The sequence below is a fragment of the Xiphophorus maculatus genome, chromosome 3 (assembly GCF_002775205.1).
Source record: "Xiphophorus maculatus strain JP 163 A chromosome 3, X_maculatus-5.0-male, whole genome shotgun sequence".
Classification (NCBI taxonomy): Eukaryota; Metazoa; Chordata; class Actinopteri; order Cyprinodontiformes; family Poeciliidae; genus Xiphophorus; species Xiphophorus maculatus.
Window position 1 is genome coordinate 19,978,563 of NC_036445.1, and position 20,935 is coordinate 19,999,497.

The 20,935-nt window shown below is 39.6% G+C and overlaps 3 protein-coding genes across 3 annotated transcripts; 1 reads left to right on the forward strand and 2 right to left on the reverse strand.

The window, feature by feature from the left end:
* Positions 1-551: 551 nt before the first annotated feature.
* Positions 552-12,199, reverse strand: LOC102237251 (palmitoyltransferase ZDHHC18). Its single transcript, XM_005798508.2, has 9 exons — positions 11,593-12,199; positions 11,335-11,495; positions 10,981-11,130; positions 9,435-9,572; positions 9,290-9,341; positions 8,625-8,727; positions 8,416-8,528; positions 8,236-8,341; positions 552-3,863 (listed from the first exon to the last, which is right to left on the reverse strand). The coding sequence occupies exons 1-9, from the start codon at positions 11,823-11,825 to the stop codon at positions 3,513-3,515; spliced, it is 1,407 nt and encodes a 468-aa protein (XP_005798565.1). The 5' UTR covers positions 11,826-12,199; the 3' UTR covers positions 552-3,512.
* Positions 12,200-13,697: 1,498 nt separating this feature from the next.
* LOC111608024 lies at positions 13,698-17,267 on the forward strand. Its single transcript, XM_023330200.1, has 8 exons — positions 13,698-14,102; positions 14,181-14,248; positions 15,433-15,594; positions 15,676-15,737; positions 15,811-15,864; positions 15,941-16,000; positions 16,078-16,208; positions 16,291-17,267. Exons 1-8 carry the CDS (start codon positions 13,852-13,854, stop codon positions 16,295-16,297), a joined length of 795 nt encoding a protein of 264 aa, XP_023185968.1. The 5' UTR covers positions 13,698-13,851; the 3' UTR covers positions 16,298-17,267.
* A 230-nt stretch (positions 17,268-17,497) lies between these two features.
* On the reverse strand, positions 17,498-20,861 carry pigv (phosphatidylinositol glycan anchor biosynthesis class V). Its single transcript, XM_005798448.3, has 3 exons — positions 20,357-20,861; positions 18,664-19,818; positions 17,498-18,581 (listed from the first exon to the last, which is right to left on the reverse strand). The coding sequence occupies exons 1-3, from the start codon at positions 20,423-20,425 to the stop codon at positions 18,294-18,296; spliced, it is 1,512 nt and encodes a 503-aa protein (XP_005798505.1). The 5' UTR covers positions 20,426-20,861; the 3' UTR covers positions 17,498-18,293.
* Positions 20,862-20,935: the final 74 nt, after the last annotated feature.

Genomic DNA, 20,935 nt, shown 5'->3' on the forward strand with positions numbered 1-20,935 from the left:
CTGATAACCACTAAAAGCCTCAGTTCTTTAACAGCTTTGAAGATTTTGCTACCTTCTGTGGCAGTAAGACAAACTCAAGTGTGCATTCAGAAATGTTGCTAAAAGCTGCAGTTGCTTTAAACATTTTTATCTAATGCTCTCGCTGTAGTTATGTAGTCATGTTTACATGTTGAAAATTGGCTTAGAAAGATAGATTTTTGTCTTACATCATGTTCACACCCCAATGTCATTTTTCCTCTTTTTCTGGAACAGATGGTGTGGCATCAGGGATTCTGCATACAACAATGTTTTCATTCAATAAATGTGCTCAAATAGGCTTATTCATATTTTTTTTTCTTTCTTTCTTAAAAAATAATCTGCAGCAGCCAATAAGAACTGGCCATCTTTGAGTCAAGACTGCTTTCAGATCAACCTGCTTCAAAAGCCCTTCTAACTGGTCTCTGTCCTTGTAAAACACAATCCTTACACTCATCTTTTTCTCATCCCCTTTAAAACCATAACTGAGGTCCCTTGTGCGACGACTGGTTCCGTTTAAGATCCGACACATCTGCTGAGGTTGCAACGCTTTTATTCTTTCGACAAGACATTGAGCCAAAGGTTTGACCATCTGTGTTTTGTTTGCTTGAAATACACAGGTTGTCATGCTGAAATGCTTGAGACCTTTGAAGTTAAATGATTTAATGTGTTCAGAGAAATAGAAGAAAAAAAATCCATTATTCTTATCATGTTTCAGAGCAGACTGAAATATGTTGAGAGTACCTTGAGAGGTGAGTATCTTTTATCTCAATCCAAATGTGAGATGTCATTTAGAGCGAAACACATCTGCTTCTTTCTGTTCTTCCTGCATCTCCGCTCCATAAGCCCTATGAGTGCAAATAGGTTTTATTAAAATGCCTGCAGGTAAACAGCAGCTTTACATATACAACTGGCTCGGCAAGGAAGAAAATGCGAAAAGAAATAACTCATCCTGGCATCCTGCATTCCGGCATCCCTCCTTTGGGGCAGGTGGATGCATCTTTGTATTCCTGCACATCATGACTTCATCTTCTAGGACTTTCTAGGTCAAATGCATTGCTGGTCTTTGGATCTGTGTCAAGCATTTAGTGCTTCACACTGTCCACATCTGACAGAAACACTTGAACTTCTTCTAGCTGGCCCCTCTGAGCACATGTGGACAACATGCTCCTTCTCGTCATTTCCATGAGGCGTCTGTCATAAAAAAAATGAACTCTGCATGATACCTGCTTTCCTCCTGCGTGAGTTTTGTCCATTTGTTTTGATCACTGTTTGTAACTGGGAACTTTTTTTTTTTTTAGAAACGAATAAACCTTCAACAAACATGGATGTTTATTGGTCATATGATACAGTTGTACTGCTACACTGCAAAATACAAACAAGTTTGTTCGTACGAGCACTGCTTGTAACCTACAGACTGATTCATGAGCTACGCCAAAGTGAATCCTCACAAACTCACAACATATGAACACGTTGAAAGCTCAAATACAAAAAGAATACATAAATAAACGAGCCGCATTAACGGTAACGGAAGGATAATAAATAATAATAAAGTGAAAAGGGCATTTGCCCTATTGATGTCCACATTACTACATAAAGACTGAGCTGAATTTGCAGTCCACAGCCTGCCCCCTAGTGGTGCATTCCGCCTCATGCCGTTTGCTGTCTAATAAGATGATAATTTCAGGTTTTGTGTTGAAAACATTGGATATGTGCTGCAGGCAAAGCGATAAAAACGGGTGAACACAGAAAACACTAAACATCATGTCAGCAACAAATACTTCCGAAATAGTTCCAAGAAAAAAGTTGCAAACATGACTCAAGTAATTTGTTTTCACGTCCAATTTTTAGACACAAAGAATTACTAAAACATTTCACCCTGTTCCATATGGGACATCTGAACAAACTATGTCATTTTAACATAATTTTCCAGCTTTAGCTTCTTTATGTACTGAGCCCAAGGACACCGGAGAAAGAAAGAAAAAAAAGATAAAACGTAGCTTTTAAAGGAAACTTTAGCGACAACCTGAGTTACATTTAATGAGATCCTACAAATGTTTTACGATGCAATAGCAAAAGAAAAGTTTAAAAGAAAGAAATTGTATGGGTGCCCCAAAAAATTTTATGTACTGTCTTTGTTTTTTATAACAGTAACAGTAAAGGTTTATAATTATTGCACAAGTGATGTTAAAGTTGTATTTTAAGTAATAAGTAATATTTAGTAATATTAAGTTTAGTTTAAGTAATATTTTGTCCACATCACAGTGGATGATTCACAATTAAACATATTTTCTCAAGCGCTTGATATTTCTAAGACTCTTGTTTTGAAAACCTCATGTTAAACAGATTACATTAAATTAAATTACATGAGTTATAAACAATTAAAATCATAATTGTTATAATTATAATTGTCATCATAATTGTTGATGCAGTTTGTTCACGTTTTCTAAAAGTAATTCACAATCTAGCAAAGCTTTACCAGCCATTTGTAGAATTTCCCAAAATGACTGTGGGATCTTGCGAAAAGTTTTACAAGGTGTCATGAGAGTAACTTGGGGTCTCATGAAAGTTTTGCATGATCTTTCAAATGTAACTCAGGGTCTGACAAAAGCAACTCATGATCACGCATTTTTAGAAAAATCTTGCAAAGTAACTTAGGATCCCACAGAACGTTGATGGAGATTTGCATAAATGAAACAGGATCTCAAAAATCTCTTCCAGGAACTCGCAAAACATTTGCAGAAGCTTGAGAAAGTAACTCAGGATCTTGCCAATCTTCAACACGATCTCGCCAAAGTAACTTGGGATCTCAAAAGAGCAGGCGGAGATGTTCCAAAACCGTGGCAGTACATAGCCAAAGCAACCAGGATCTCACAAAACATATGCGTGATCTCACAGAAGTAACTTGGAGTCTCCCAAAACCTTTTGTTTTTTTCAAAAGGATTTGCAAAATTCCAACAAGTATGAGATCCTTGTCCATCTATAACCAATCCTTCAAACGTAGACGGGACAATGTAGATGACGATGCGTGAGGCTTTTTGTTGTTAAAATGGTGCACTCTCTGGAAAACTGAGCAAAGTCCAACATTTGTTTCTGGCTTCTTATACACAAAAAATCCAAACTCAAAAGCCTGCCCATGTTTGCATATCATATTAGAACTCAAACACTGAGGTTCAGCAGAAGGAGTGCTGGGACATTTCGAGCGTACCTAAAAAAGATGTGAAAAAATATCTCTATATTGTGCTCTCAAGTGTTACTAAGATTCCCCTCCATTTTGAAGGATGTGTACAACTGGACACTAGTGACTTAAATTAACCGTAACCCCTCACAAGGACATTTTTGCGACAACAAATTCCAACATGCACCAAGTCTCTGACTAAGTGTCTTTGTGTCCAAAACCACTGCCTGACGATAAACAGCAGCAATGTGTGCAGCCTGAGGAGCGTATAGTCCCCGCCATGACTCCAATGTCTGCTCTGATGGTGACCAAAGCGCCCTTAGTGTTGCGGGATGAAACCAATGTCAGGCCCGTCGCCCAGAACCAGCGCGCTCCGGCTTAGCGTGGGCGAGGGAGAAGCCAGGCGGAAGGCTGGGTTGATCGAGTGCAGCGAGTCTCTCCTGTTGCTTTTGCTGAAAGCGACAGGGGACAACAGGGGGCAGGGGTCAACCACAGCCTGGCGGGCGAGCTGCCGTGAGCAGCCGGAGGAGAGGTAGGGCTCTGCGGTTGCTGGGGCGCTGGAAACCTCCTGGACCAGAGGCGAGGTCTTGGGGTTCCCTGAAGGGCACAGGCCATGGAAGTCGGAGGAGTGGAGCATCCTCTCCAGCACGTCCTTCGTGCTCTGAGTGCACTGCGTGGAGAAAAATAAAGAGGCAAATCAAGAACACAGGCAGACTTTGAACAGCAAAGTTGTGATGTCGAGAGTTTGAATCAAGCAGGATTAATTTGGAAATCGTTTTCACAGTGAGAGCAATGAGACAAAGCCTCGCGGCAAGACTGCAAAAGGACGCACATGAAGAAGCAATGGAGGAAGTGAATTGAAAGTATGGAGTGACATTAGAGGGCAACCATGCACAAACCACGATCCCAGAGAATTGGAAAGTTATCTAAACTGCAGAAATCTTAATCTTAAATCAGCGTCAATGTAACTAACAGTTACAAAGAAACTGTTTTTGTTTCAGTTTCTTCTGACCAACGTCTTAAAGAGGCTTTAGGCAAATTTAATGTTAGGCTTCCAAAATATCTCTGGAAAAGAAGAACAGAACATACTGTATAACAAGAAACACTGTTTCTGAAACATTTGAATAAGATCTGAAACATCTCACATCTCATTCAATGTCATTGAAACTCTTTTGAGCTTGTAGTGAATAGTGTAACAAAAACACACAATAAATTAATTTAATGGGTAGATGCCTCTCAGTAAATTAAACCAAACTTAATTTATTTCAGTAACTAAATTCAAAGAGTGAAACTAAGTTATATATAAATATACATTTATTGTACAGTTATATTTTTAAAGGCTTTTTTTTCTGTAAGTGTAGATGATTGTGGCTTATAGCTGATGAAAACCCACGTTTAAAATTTTCCATAAAAACCCTACAGATCATCAGTGTTTCCCTGAACTACATCAAACTGTTTTGTGAGATTTGCTTGTGCAGATGTGTCTACCAAACTTTTTTCTTCCACTCAACTTCCCATTACTATGCTTTGATGCAGAGCTCTGTGAACAACCGACTTCTTCCTGAATGACATTTTGCCGCTTACACTCCTAGTGGAGGGTGTCAACGTGTGCTGGACGACTATCAAAACAGCAGCCTTCAATGGGATTGCGAACATAACATTTCTATATCAAAAATTGATTAGTCTTTTTATTTCTCCTATGTGATACAATGTTTTGATGACTAATATTTAGGGTTTCCGTTGGCTGTAAGCAACAATCATTATTAGTAATAAATCCACATGTGAAGTCGATGTTTTAAAGTTTAATTACCAAAGTAAATAAACTGTTCTATGATTTCTAATTTATTGCGATGGACCAGTAATTTTAAGAATCCACATTCAAAAGTTTGAGATACTTAAAGTTAAGATTACCAAAATTAAGAGTTTTTTTAGATCTTACAGAAATCTTGTGAATAAAGTGAGAATATCCACTGGACTACAGAGAAATTTTGTTTGAAAAATTACAAAGCTCTAAACCTAAACAGTACTGGAAGCTGAAACCTTCAACTCGAGAGTGCAAAACTCAACAGGATCCATGAAAAGGATTCAAACTACATGTACATAAGGCTTTAAGTTTTGTTGCCTTTTAGAAAACTTTGCCTGAGACGTGGTTGGTGCTGATAAGCCGATTGAGCCGGTGATTCCGGTTTGAAGAGTAGACGTGGTCGTACATGCACAGGGGAGAGTTTCATTCGACTAGATCATCAGCCGTAAGAGCAAGGTTGATCCTGCAGCGAGCGAGCGAGTGAGCAAACGTTAATGACGGCAAACATGATTGGCTGTGATGAAGCATGCAAACCCACATTTAGACAACCATGAGTGATCCACACCATCATAAAATCTGCACAGGCTGCATCTGGCACAGTTAGTAGTGCAGAAGGTAAGCGGTACAGAGGAGCTGACGCAGTAAATGGAAAGTGATGAGATGTTGGGGGTTGGCTTGACATTGACGCCCTACTCTTACCATCAACTGTCTACCTGCAGCACTGTCTACCTTCAGGCTGTGCAGGACAAAGAAAATTCCTGACAGTTCTCCTCCTGGCAGGGTGGAACGGATACAGTACACAACACAGAGGGTGAGACTTGTCATGTGTTACACAGTTACAGCCATGGTAAAAAAGAAAAAAAAAAAAAAGACAGAAAGTACACCCTCTGTCAGTTCAAGTGTTCACCAGCTCCGAAAATATATTTTGTGTAAATTTTGTGTACAAAACTACTGAATTACAGAATGCACTGTCATTATTAACCATAAGATGAAGGAAGGCACAATGGAAAAGTTTATGAAAAATACGTACGCACAAATAAAACCTAAAAGTCAGAAGTTTACATGCACTCGTTCGAATGAAATTCACATTGATATGGGTTTTTTTTAATGTTCTTTTTCTAGAGGAACGATGCAGCTTTCAAAACACAAATCTTAAATTAAGTTTAAATTTAATGCTAATTTGTTTTTCTATGCCACACGCATGCAAATTTATACACGTAACTACATTGCACTTAAATAGACTTTAGAGTTGGACAGTCTTATTAAAAGGTTTTCTGCCACAGATCCAGCCTTAAGGGGCTGTTAATACATTTTCTAAGTTTTATGTTGCCATGCTTTATAAATTGCTAAAATAGTTTTGGTGTGTTTAGGATCACTGTGTCCAGAGTTCAACCATGTGGCCCAAACTCTCACCCACAGAATAACATCAATCTTGTTTGGTCAAGACTGACATGTTGACCAAACAAGGAGACTCTGCTCCAAAACTGACACCTTCTAATATTCAGCAGCTGCCCACATGGAGGATCTGAAAAGTCTTCAGGAGAATTTTCAAAGTTTACACAAGAGAAAAACGATGAGTTGAGATGACACTTTCAACCTAATGAGTTGAGTAATCGGGTGGATTAACATAATGACACAAACGCAAATTAAAATTGGTTTTAGAGTAAATAAGACAGGCTAACATCAAGATTAAAATGGCTCCATTTTGAGCCATACTGAAAAAAACTGTGCCAGGAAAACAATTTATATGAACTTTGCCCTTTCTGATAACTGGCCCGGTCAAAAAGTTTGTTCTTACACTGGTGTCTGCAAACTGACATTTATCTACAAATCAGTGGAGTGTAAGTACATATCTGAGTCTGTGTGTGTAGTTTTAATCGTCTTTGGAATAACACATTATTCCCCTCTGGGGAAAATAAGGGCCTAATTAGAAGTAGGGGTAAAAAAAGAAAGAGAAAAGCTGATATTGTAAATATTTTTTTCTCAATCATCTGTCATTCCGAGTGTTGAAATAAGATCTAGATCAGGCAAGAACAGAAAGGGCATCTAAAGACCCTCTAAATTGTAATAAATGCAAGCAGAGCCTGAGATATAATATTCAACCAAATATTACATCTAAGCAGTTCATTGCAATTTAAATTTTGGACAACATTACATTGCATGACGTGATGATTCAACATATTGACACTTATTAGAAATCGTACAAACAATAAAAAATGTAAGCTAATAATGAGTGTATGCAAACTTCTGATTCAAACTGTACAACATACAGAAAAACACAGCAATTTCAAAGGGGTGTACTTTCTTTTTTACCATAACTCTAAGTAAAAGGCATACAAATGTGTATCTGAATCGGCTTTGGAGAGCAGACTCCTGATGAAAGGTTAAAAACAGCTTCAAGTGTAAGATGTTCAAAAACAAGACTAAACTCAAAGCAGACCAAAACTCAAAATACAAAAATAACATTTATTTAACAAATCAAAGAACTCATTTTTATGAACATGGCGATAAAATAAAGCAATGGACAAAGCAAATAATAAAACATTTGTTATGCTGAAAATACTCAGAGAGAAATATACTTCAGGCATACGAGTAATGATTCCTAATAAAGTGCTGATAACCCAACAGATGTCCACTTAAAGGCCCTGATAATAAAAACCGGTAGAATATTCCTATCAAAACATGCAAAAATAAAGTCAGTAGTTTAATAACATGGAGCATGGCAGAGAAACATGCTCATTAAGGCAAATAAATAAAAAAAACTTAAAGAGAAATAAGGCGTTTACTGTCCAGTTAACATAGTTGCTGCAGTCTGACAATCGGCCAGCTCAACTTTAATATTAAATGATTTCAGTCTCAGTTGTAAAAAGTCAAACTAAAAGGTTCTCTGCTCACGTCCAGCTGCACGAATCCGATCACCTCTACTTTGAAAACTTGAACCTGATGCGACGCGAGTTATTTCAACCGAACTCTGGTGAGGTTTTGTTGAGACGCTCATTTTTTCAATAACAGAAAGAAAAAAAAAACACATCTCTTACACATAAACACAATCATGGTGCAAAGTTCTTAACAACGGTAGCAGAAATGTAACTGCTGGTGGTTGACGCTAATCGAAGGACTGAAGCTGGAGGTCTGGAGGCTGACGGAGGGGGACACACAGGGTGGGAGGGGCTAACAACCACACAGCAACATGGGGGCATTCAGGACCGGGGAGGGACCGCAAGCGCTTTCATCATACCATGTTCGCATCGCTCTTGGGCGTAAAGGGAGGCAGCTCCATCTCTGAGGCCGCAGCGGCGGGGATCGCCTCATCGGGAGGGAGGAACCCTCTTCGATCAATCAGGCTAGAAACAAAGCAGACCGTGATGCGAGGTTCGAACAATAAGAGGGATTGAAAATGTAATAAATAATTACGCACCTGGGAGGCATCGGGCCGCATAATGTAACACAGCAGTTGGTTATGATGTTGCTGTAAGTGTAGGGGTTTCCAGACTCCTCTGCTCCCCGTTTACCCGACCACGACCCCTTGATCTGTTGATCAGCACACAGATCAGCAGGCAGCTCGTGACAGAAGTAATAAACACTAACCCCAGCCCAGCTCCGTCATTTTAGACACTAAATACTCACGTCTTCATTCGTGGTGAGATTGGAGGCTACTAAGTAGGTGTGGAAGCCTGAGAGGCCCAAAATAGACCAGATGGAGAAAAAGCAAATCACCAATTCCACCACAGTGCACAGGGAAGAGTCAAGGCAAAATATTAACAAACATGGCACCAGTCACAAAGAGTGAGTACTAGATCTCACACTTATCACTACACAAGGCAGCTCATCAGCTTTTACATAGATTAATGTTAATAAATAAAAATGTCATTAAAAAAAGTTCATTTCAGGAACATAGATTAGGATGATATATGGGATTCACTTTTTGAATTTAATTACTGGAATAAAGAAGTTAAATAATATTCTAATGTACTACCCTTTAATTAGATAAATACTCAAATTGAAAAGGCAAGCAGACCAACACAAACTCACTCCTACTTGCAGTAAGTAAAATAATCACAACTGAATCTTAATTATCTGAAAATATATATTCTTTTCCACTAAAATCATCTCAAACAGCCATAAAACAGCAAATCTTCTGTTTAAAAGCACTTATGCTTGGCAGACTGCTTCGAAAATGTGAGTGCAGCATAAAGTGCTGTAGTAAATGCCAGATTGGCACCAGATTTAGTCAGATCTGACTCTGCCCAGTAACATTTTAAAATAAAAAACAAAGACTACACAAAGGATATCTTGCAGGACTCTCCTGAATGGCTTGAACGATGCCTTTCCCTGCCTGAGAACCTGTAAAGAAAAGAAAAATAAAATATCTGAAAACTTATCTTGGCTCATGACAAATGATCCATCTCCTTCCTTTTAAGTGACGCAGCCACTTACGGAGGGTGATATGTGTGATGACACAGCCAAATATAAAAGATGTCAGAAAAGACAGAGAGATGATGAAGCTGTAGAAATAGCGGTAGTTGCGTTTCCCGACACAGTTCCCCACCCATGGGCAGTGGTGATCAAATCGCTCTGAAGGAAGAGGAAAATGGAAAATATGTCAAATATCGGCAGCATGACAGTAGCTTGTCAAGAGATCAACAAAAAAAACGGAAAATGCTGGGAATTAAAACTCTTAAATGAACCATCATCTGGAAAACATGCTAATTCTGACTATTTTTTAGTGTGGAAGCTGTTACTGAGGAAAGAAGACTCATATTTTCAGTATCAGTAAGGTATCAAAGAAATCACAAAAAACACAAAATGCGGAACAAACACCTAAAAGGAAACTATTTTCCACAGAAGCATTCCAACTGATCATTTATGCTGCCAATGCATTGCAGTGAAGATGAATATATTACAGGAAAGTTGCTCTATTTTATCCTGGTAAGAACCATCATATCTTCATAAGAAGAAACAATGGTTTTGGGGAAGTTGGCTATTTTGGAAATCTCACAGTGAATGTAAGGGTCCATATTAATTAGAGTTTGGTCTGCCTGTGCCCAATAGAGAATGCTGTTTACCATTATCGTTGCTCATACAAATCTAAGATTTTATAAGTTTGTTTTCTTTGCTTTAAATGGTAAAATCTTATCTGACTGTGGAGCTGTGTAACGGACTCGTCTCTCTCACATATGCAGTGCCGTGTAACCAAAGAATCATTGATCAAAGAACAGTTGTTCTGTATAGATGAGTGATTTAACAACGCACACAAAACAGTAAATCTGAGCTTTTTCCTCATAAATCTTAAAGAAAAACTGATCTTCTGGAAAAATTTGGACTAGCTCCTGATTTATAACACTAATACAAAGAGAGCTCTATAATACGCTCCTGTTTTTGAGGAAAATCTTTTTTTATTTTACAAAGAAGTTATTGTGAACACGCTTATATTTTCAATTCATCCAGACAGAAAAATAAATGTTGCTTTTTGTTACTTACAGTTTACAAGAAAAATCAAGAGCTTGGAAGCCACAACTTTGCAAATCAGAAAACTGAAATTAAGCAACAAAAAAAATCCATAAGTGAATCATTAATCACTAGACGGTCACTACAGTAGGATGGAAAGTGACGGCAGTTAAGAGTCGAGTCTTGTGATGAGCAGGGGCGCCGGGGTTTTGCTGTACACAACATAGGACACAGTCACTTCCTGTTACTTGGTCATATTAAAAAAAAAAAATCAGTTTGCGAAATACACAGCTAAAATTTCCCTACACTGTTAGGGAAGTGACCTCAACACCAGTTCTCTTCAAAGCAAATAATTAACAGCAACAGGGATGAGTTGGATTTAATGAGTGTGATAAAACTGAATTCATTCTGATACAAACATATAGGCAGTCCCAAACTTTCCAACAATGGCCTCAGACTTTAGGCAACAAGTGAGTTAGTTTAGTTTTAAGAAGAAGCAAAAGAGTAAGTGGAGATCCTCCAGAACTATTCTTACCAACACAGTTGTCACACAGACTGCAGTGGGAGGTCCGTGGAGGCCGGAACATCTTGCAAGTGAAGCAGTACTTGAGTTTTACCACCTGCTGGTTGATGAGGATCTCCTTGGTTCGAGGAGGCGGGCGATATGTTGAGGATCCTGAGGTATCTGTGAATAAAAGATGTGACATTTTAACAACAGGTGTCCTACACACGATCAGATCAAAGTGTGTGTAGCTATGAGCTCCTCCTGCCATGACAGGGCGCAGTAAGCTGCTTAGGTCTTGGTCTGTGTTTTCACAATAAACGTGTACTCCATATGCCAAAGCTCTTTTGCTCCATCTGCTCCACTGTGTTCAAGCGGGGGTCTCACCTATCTGCCTCTCTATGTCTGCAGCTTCGTCTGCCGTGGCTCTGGGTAAAATGCCTGGATCTGTAAAGCTGGTTCTTAGCAGGGAGGCGACCACAAACAAGAAGAGCACCCCTCCTATCATAGGTATACACACGGTCAGATGCTGCACCAGGAAGGGGCAACTGTTGGAAATAAAACAAGTTTCATTACAATAAGACTTAAAAAAAACAACTTCTTGTGTTTTAATTATAGTCGCAGAGCAGTCTGCAAGTTACTCACTCGAAAGCAAAAAAAAGGCCACTAGTGACAACAATAAGGCCTAATGTTAGAGGAAGGACGCCGTTCTGTCTGGCCAGGATGAGCCGTCCGTCGCAGAAAAATCTGTTTTTTCCCGGGAAAGCTTCCCATTTTCTCCGCGGGCGCTGCACCTTCTTCTCGGCGGGGTTTTGAGCCGACAGCGGCGAAGCGGAGAGCGCCCGTGGGTCGATCTGCTGGTACTCGCAGTTCTTCATCGTCTACGCGGTTCGGAGGTAGCAAAAAGGCGTCCAAACCCCTCCGTTACTCTCAGGAGACGGTGCTCTCAAGATTCATTTACCGGACATTTATCTGTTACTCACTCAGCTGTCCATCCTGAAGCTAAGTCCAGCTAGCTAGCTAGCGTAGCAACAAAGGCATTCTTCTTCGTAGGTCAATTTTACCAGCTGAATATATTCACGGGCTGACGACGAACAAACCGACATGTTTGGTTGTTAAATTAAATCCGTGTATAAATGTCGGCGAAACATTTTGTGAAGCAAACGCAATTTTTTTTGTAGACAGAGACGGTAGGTCAGGTTAACTGGACTGGTTCTCCTTTTTCCTTTACTACCAGCCGACGTGCGTCATAGTGAGCATAGACACTAGGAAGTAGACGCAGCATGAGCGTCAGGTTTGTACGATAACGTTGCCGCCATATTTTGAGTGGCATATATATATATATATATATATATATATATATATATATATATATATATATATATATATATATATATATATATATATATATATATATATATACTAAATATATATATATATATATACTAAATATATATATATATACAGTATACTGTATATACAGTACAGACCAAAAGTTTGGACACACCTTTTAATTCAATGAGTTTCCTTTATTTTCATGACTTTTGACATTGTAGATTCACACTGAAGGCATCAAAACTATGAATAACACATGTGGAAATATGCACTAAACAAAAAAGTGTAAAACAACTGAAAATACCCCTTATATTCTAGTTTCTTCAAAGTAGCAACCTTTTGCTGTGATTACTGCTTTGCACACTCTCTGCATTTTCTTGATGAGCTTCAAGAGGTAGTCACCTGAAATGGTTTTCACTTCATAGGTGCCCTGTCAGGTTAATAAGTGGGATTTATTGCCTTATAAATAGTCATGAAAATAAAGAAAACCCATTGAATTAGAAGGTGTGTCCAAACTTTTGGTCTGTACTGTATATATATAATTTATTTATTTATTTTTGTTGGAAAGGGCTACATTGTTAAAGCTGGGTGACTGTTCAAGACTCTTTTTTTCTAATGGACCAATAGAAGGTAGCGCATATTTGTAAAGTGGAAGGAAACAATCATTTTTTATGTTTTGTCTTTACAAGTAAAAACCAAAAACAAGCATTCCATTGTAGCTCTGCCTGTACAGGTAGGGTTATCCTGCTGTAAGATGGCCCATCTGGCCCAGTTTATTTTTTGCAGCCTGTAAAAGTCTTTCTTGCAGAACTTGCATGTATACAACTCCACCTATCCCTAGTCCCTGCAGGTGAAGAGTATTACTACAGCATGATGCTGCCACCACCACTACTATGTTTCGGTATGAGGGTGATGTTTTTTTTATTTGACGAAGGTTTGATTTTGCTTGCATTTCACTGATGCACTTTTTCCACAAGTTTGCCATGTCCCCATAGCTTACGGTAAACTGTAAACAGGACTTCTCAACAATGGCTGGACTAAACAATTGTATTTAATCAGGTTTAAATGTATCCAGGTGGAATGTTTACTTATTAAGTGACTGACATTGATGTAGGAATATGCACGTAAACATAAATCCACTACACTCTGTTTGTAAGTAGGAAAAACTAATTCTTTCTCCTCCTCCCCATCTTCTTTACCAGCTACTTAGGTCTACATTTCACATATTATCCCAATAAAACTCATGTAAGTTATGGAAGATATTTTTCCCATCATATTTACATTTCCAGACTGTTCATTTCGGCTCGATTATTCCCTCCATGTTCTTTCAAAAACGAAAACGTGCATTTTCCTGCCTGTCTAGAACCTTCCGCTCGCGACACAAGGCGAGCGTCTACTCTTTTATATCTATGGTGGCGAGAACGTGAAAATGACGCAACTACGTTGAATTTTAAGGACAAAAGGAGTATGGAAAAACTCAACGAACTCTGGGTCAGCCTGTGAATTTTGAGTTAACTTACTCCGAGTGGAGAAACCCGGAGCTCTTCGGTATCAGAACCGCTGATTTCCATGAGTTCAGTGGACTCGGAGTTGGCTCACCTAGAAGCAAGCGCATGCGCCAGCGCCATTCAAAGCCTTCATGCGGATGCTTTCAGTGAACACACCAACAGCTCCAAAAAAAAGAGGTCGCCGCTAGAGCAGAGGGTCCTCCTTCAGGCTTATGAAGAGCAGGCTCACATATTTGGTAAAAAGAGCAACAAGGCGGCCGCAGCTAAAGCGAGACAGGCTGCATGGAAGAGCATTGCTGCCCGAGTCAATGCGTGAGTTTGAATGCACCACGTCATTTATCTGTGTTTTTAAAAAAGTGGTGTGTTGGATCAAATTTGGTTTTCATTTAGGTGTAACTCAGGGGAAAGGCGGACTTGGATGCAACTGAAAATGAAATATAAAAATATTATTCAGAAAGGTAAGACATGAATATCTGTGGCAATAATTCAGTAGTTAATTCAACATATAAAATAAACTATTTTTTCTCTTATTATATTACTTAATATACAGTGACTTGCAGAAGTAGCATTTTCTCAATGTATTTTATTGGGATTGTGAAATGAAAGAAAAAATGATTCTGTGACTATAATAATAATAATAATAATGGAGGATGTGGGTTGCGATCTAAGAGAGAAATTCAAATGATTGACTTTTCAGGGTTTTCAAAAATGTTTTATAAATAAAAATCTCAAAAGTGCTGTGTGAATATCTATTCTCAATTTCCTTTACACCGTTAAATAAAGTCCAGTGCAACAAATGACCCTCAGAGGTCTGCTACTTGTCAGAGTCCATCTGTGTGTTGTTTGATCTCAGAATGAAACAAGACTTTAAAAAAATTGTTAGTTTGCAAAGAAGTATGAAACAATTAATTGAATTAATCATTTACTGAAATAATTGTCAGCTATAATAATCGATTAATTGCTAACTGGAGCACACGAACTTAAAAAAGGTAATTTGCTGAAAGAACAACATATTCAGTGAAGTAATTCAGCCCGTACCTTGTGCTGTCCAATTATCAGAAAATAATCAATAGATTATCAAAAAATAATCAAGAGATTATTAATTTTTAGCTTCAGATGCATCTTTTCCTACAAATGATAAAGTGTATACTAAAGGAATGCTGTTATTGCATTTTAGGCTATAAAATTATTTTCTTTTCCTAAAAAGTAATTTAATTATTTGCTTATTAGCATTGTTTAATGTATTTCTAATACATCATAATAAATGATAGAATAATTGATTAATAAAATAATCGTTATTTGCAGCCCTTCAAAGAAGAATTGGGGAAAAAAATTCAATGTCTGAATTCAAGCCATGTTTTAATTTGTAAAAAAAACTTAACTGCGTATAATTTTCTTTCCATTTCACAATTATGCACTACTTAGTCTGTTATTTAAAAGGCTGATTAAATCCCCAAAATGTTGTGGTTATGTGGCAGAACGTGAAAAGATGCATGAATACTTTTGTAACGCACTTTAACATCCAGTATATTACCTGTTATAATTTGACACAATTTTAAAACAGTACATATTAATGTTGGAGCCATTAATTTGCAGATACCCGTACAATGTTTTAAAACGATTCACTCTGAGCTGCATTCAGCTAACAGAAAACGGGCTGCGGCCCGAAAAATCGACAGTGAGCTACTAATCCCGCCCCTGACGGAGGTGGAGGGGCTGGCCACCACCCAAAGCTCCCCCAGACCTGTTTCCGAAGGCATCTCTGCAGACAGCTCACCTGAACCGGGGGCCAACCAAGACACAGGTACCTATGTCAGATTAAGACTACACAACCACATACATGCAGCTAAATGTGGTTATTCATCCACCTTTCTCTTCCCAATAGTTACAGATGGTGTTTACGTTGCTGAGCCTTCATCCACTGCAACAGGGGAAGAGCCTGCAGTCGTAAGTACACCAACCTCTGCTTTTGCTTCATGAGGTTAAAGGTTATTGAAACATGATTTCTTCCTCACAACAGGAGGATGGTGTTCTGTCTGCTGCCACCAAGAAGGAAGCTGAGATTCATACTGAAGTAGATACTAGTATTCTTTCTAGTCACTACCATCGGTAGATTCTTTTACAACTCGTACATTGTTGTCCTTTGACAGAGAAAAGCTGGCCACTACCAGGACGGGGTTCCTCCAACCTCCACAGCACGGCTCGACTCAGTGGGTTTTTAACAGTAAAGACTTATGTTCTGCATTTAAAGCTGTTAAAAATTAATATTCATCAATTTATTTCCTAGTTACCAGTAGCAGAGTTATACAGGCATCATCTCCTTAAGACTATTGAGAAAACGGATAAAGAAATCACGTATTTGGACCGCCAAATCAAGAAAGCGGACCTAGAAATTCTTATACTGGAGCGCCAGTTGAGGTGGGTGCATTTCCTTCACAGGTCAAACATATTAATTGTTGGAACACCATTAAAAATCCTAATATTAGTATTTTTCTTCTAGGGAATAAAGAAGACTGAATGACTGAATTATTTATTTTTTGGTGGAGAGACTTGTTGGGAGACTATCCTTACATCTGGGATGTCTGCAAGGAGTTGCAGAGAACTCTTGCTTCAGTAGTGTCACATGATATATTGGTGGCTAGATTGACCTTATAGTGGAACTGGAACAAGAATCTATGAGCTGGTCATCTGAACCTCAAGTCCCAGCTCATGGCTGGGGGTAGTGGACCGCCCTCTGCGCTGCCCTTAGCTGGTATTTATGCAATCATCTTATGACTCCTGTGAATACATTTGAGCACAGAGTGGTAGGAATAACATGCAGAGCTTTAGGTTTAATAGTACATCCAAATATGGAGCTCACACTATCCATGCGAGTTGTTTAGTGTGATTTGTACTATTAGTTAAAACCTTATTACATACTCAACAGTGGCATTATTAGGCACTATAATGCCTAAGAGTTGTTCTGGTGCCTTAGAACAACTCTGTTGTTCTAAGAGTTTTTTAACGCAAGTCATAGCAGCAAAATAACGCACTTAAGTCATCTGGACATGGTGAAGACGACTTGCTGAAGTTAAAACCAACCATCAAAATGGAGACTTTGAACGTGTTGTGTTATGGTATTTCAGAAACTTTTGCTGCTCCATCGGGCCTTTGTTCTCTAAGGTTTACAGAGAACAGCACAAAACAGAGGAAACATCAAGTGAGCAACAGTCGTGTGGATAAAAATGCCTTTTTGAGTTTAGCGGTTAAAGGCGAATGGGCAAACTACTTAGAGGTGATAGAAAGGCAACAGAAGCTCAAATAAAACTTTGTCACTACCAAGCGGACAGAGCTTTTCTTTTCTGTTTTCTCTAAAAGTCTGGAGCTCCCTTCCTCTGACTCACATCAGTTCTCTGTGACTTCCTTTGAAGGCCAGCTAAACACATTTTTTTAAATCCGATTTTGTTTCGCTTTGTGTATTTTTTTTTTTTTTGTTATTCTGTGTTTGTTGAAGCACTTTGTGATTTTCATCTTGAAAGGTACTGTACAAATAAAATTTTACTTACAAAGATATGCAGAATACCATCTGTAATCCCTAAAGCAGATGGGCTGCAGCAACAGACGATGGCACCGGGGCGGCTGCTCTTGTGAGCTGAGAACAGGAAACTGAGGCAATACAATATCACTGTTTGGACAATTTATCTAGAGCAAAGCAGAAAACAAGAGGGCTTTTTATACAAGGGCTTTTATTGGTCAATTTAGCCAAGTTGTTGAGGTGAAATTTGCAAAAAAAAAAAAAAGAGCTTAATCACAGGAGAAATGCCTCCAAATGTCACTTTATCATGCATCTTAAAGGTTAAACTCTTAAAGGATGACCAAATATTAAGCTCATTTGTAACGAATGTTTTAATAACCTCGAAGCCAACTTGCCAGTGCCACCTTTGGTAAATATTATTTTGTGACAAACACATTTCAAAGATTTTCATCAGTGCCTCGAAAAGTTAAAATTCAAAGAAAAATAAATATAAGCTGAGAAAAATGAACCTAGCTTTTATTTTTGACATCAGTTTTTAAAAAAGCCGTTGAGGTTGAGTATTTGCTTTAAACGTGCAGTACCTGTGAGGGAAGATGAACTTATTTGGATTCTGATGCAAGTTTCAGTAATAATGTTCTCAAGTAGAACCATGCAACCACTCTATATTACAATGTGCAATAGTGCGAATCAAGCACAAAATATATGGATATTTTTTGTAATCTCGGAGCATCTCAAACTGGGTGACAACGTAAATATGAGAAAACATTTCAACTTTGTCCTACAGAGATTTTGTTTTTTTAATCAGATGTTCATAAAAATATTTATTTTATGTGTCCATTTTTTCCCAAGGCAGACTACCATTATCATTTTATATTAAAAAGTTAAAAAGATTTCTATTGATATGCCCCAGCAACCCTCATAAATAAGTGTATTTACATGAAATATCTACACAGAAATTTCCCATTTTGTCTTCACACTACTGTATTAAATCAAGTCCAAGGCAAGAAATTGCAATGCAAAGCAAGGCCCAGTATCCAGTATGAGAGGAAATAACCCAGGATGCTCTGAGTGGTGGGAGAACAGGATTTAAAATGTGGCAGCAGTGCAAGGATGGGGTTCTGAGGTGTGTGCATGAAGCTGTTTTTGGGATCAGTCTGCAGCTGCACATTGGGGTTGGAGGTCTTCCTTCGGTGAAGAAGAGGCTCGTTGAGGAGGAGGAGGTGAGCGCTTATCCAGAAGGGCACCGGAGATGAGGAGGCCATGAATCTGGTGAGAACCTGAAAAAGCCCAATAAAAAGAATTGGCGTTACAAAAATCCATCAGATTCCAAAAAGTAACAAGAAGTTATGATTTTCTCACCTGCACATGCATGCACAGGGTTCCAAATACGAGGAGCACAGTTGAGTGAACGACATACACAAAGGCTTTGGGGTTAAAGAAGCCCGGTGTTGGTTTCTCCAGTCCCGTCCCCCAAAGTCCGAGCCTCAAACACAGCTCTGGGTTAGCCTGAAAATATGCATAGGCGGCCATAATGGCGAGCGTAGCCATGGGCATAGCCAGAATAAAATTTGGTATCTGCTTCAGCTCAAAGTAACGGAGGAAGCCCACGTCCCAGTACACATCCTGAATGTGCGAATAAAGCAAAGGGAGGGGTCTCATGCACCAGAGTGGCGGCGGACCGTTTTCGTCTGGCACCCGGTAGCCCCTCCGCTCCCCCAGGGACAAAAGAGCCGGATGGATCTGCTCCAGGGAGGTGGACGGCGTACAAAACGTCCTGTAGCCGTAGTACTGGAAAGCACAGAAGGGGAGCGCGATGACTGCAGTTCCAAAGAGGGATGTGAGCAGGAGACGGAGGATGACCCAGATATAGTGCAGGACTTTACTGCGCCCTTCAGTTGTTGCCCGATACACACGAATCTGTGAAATGGCATTCAGTGACGGAAGATACAGAAGAAAGCCTATATTAACCAGTCCGTTGGACCGCGCTGCCGTGGCGATGCTGAGGGCCAGGCAGGCTCTGAGGGTGAAGCCTTTCTCCAGGAGGAACAGACCACCGAACGTGAGAGCAGCAAACAGGCTCTCCGAGTATCCAGCAGTCATGAACACATTGGCAGGTGTAAAGCAGTACAGCAGGCTGGAGAGCAGAGCGAGGCGTCTGTCCTGAAGAACCGCTCTGCTCAGGGCATACAGGGCAACCACACTCAACAGGAAGAGGGCGCTGTTCCCCAGAGCAACAGCCAGAAGCAACCGGCCCCTCACACTGAGCCAACTGCTGAGGGGCCACAGCAGAGTCTCAGCGAGGCCTCGCAAAACGATGGGGAAAAGTGGGAAAAAGGCAAAGTTGTGCTCATAAAGGTATCCTCTCTCTGCAATGAAGAGAAAATGCTCAGCATCCCAGTGAGCGAGGCCACCAAACAACCAGTCCACCACAGAGTCCAGGTACAGGGGCTCTTCTGTCCGAGGGGGCCTGAAGGCATCGGCTTCATGGTCAGGGATGGCAGCATTCAGGACAGCCTGAAGAGCAATAGATCCACTTTGTTACTATATGTACAGTCAAACACTAATCACATGTAGACCGTGAGAGTTTTTGATTGAGAAGCATGGTTCACCACCCAGGGAGCTATTACATCAGGGGATGGCATGTTTAAATGTCAGTTGTGTATCACATTTTTGGGGGGTTGTAGCCCATTCAAAACGGGATAGATGCCTTAACCATGCGCCCCCACCTTTTTTAATTTTTAAATCCTCTAAGCTCGATAAAAAAATTATACATAGTTTAAGTTGCTGATGTGGTATTTACTCAATTGGCTCCTTCCCAGATTTTGTTGAATTTGAACTAGATTAGAGCTAGTTCAAGCTGAAAACCTGTGTGAGGTGATTGAGAACTCAAAAGGGATTCCAGCTCTACCCTTCTGGGTCTTCCTCACCCGAGGTGCACTTTAAGGAAACTCCGCCACTGCGTGTTGACCTGTACCCCGAATTAGTTCATACAATTAAGGCTAAACGTGACAGATACCTAACTACATTTAACTGTAAATTACTTCAACCTTACCTGCAGAACCAGAGAGAGACCTCTGGTAACTGTGGCGAACTCTACAACTGCTTTGACATCCATAGTCATTCATGAAACGGACAAACTGTGGACAAACCGGTTCCGACAGCCATCCGCACTGCTACAAACCATTCACCGTTCCCATGTTTACTATGAGACATCACGGAGGACTGGACAGTGTCCGCCAAATAAGCTAGTTATAGGTTTTCATTATTTATCCCAACAAAACATATGGTCGGAACAAATGCAACCATTTCGACATTCATGTAGGACCTCTAATTGTTTGTCGCTTAGCTATAAATCTTTGTCCTCATACTGCAGCAGGATGCCTCTTTTCCAGAGGCACTCTAACTTCCGGCACGCAATAGACCTTCAAAATAAAAGATTAAGAGCTGTGTCACAAGTATCCGCTCGACAGAGTCGTTCTCAGTATCCATCACTCAGTCATTCTTCTAATGTATTACCTTCAAATGCTATACTTAAAAGCAAATGATATAAATAATCTGGCTAACTGTGATCGAAAGAGGAACCAGAAGAAAAAAACCCGCGGTTTTTGTCCCTTTTTGTGTTTGCGTCACC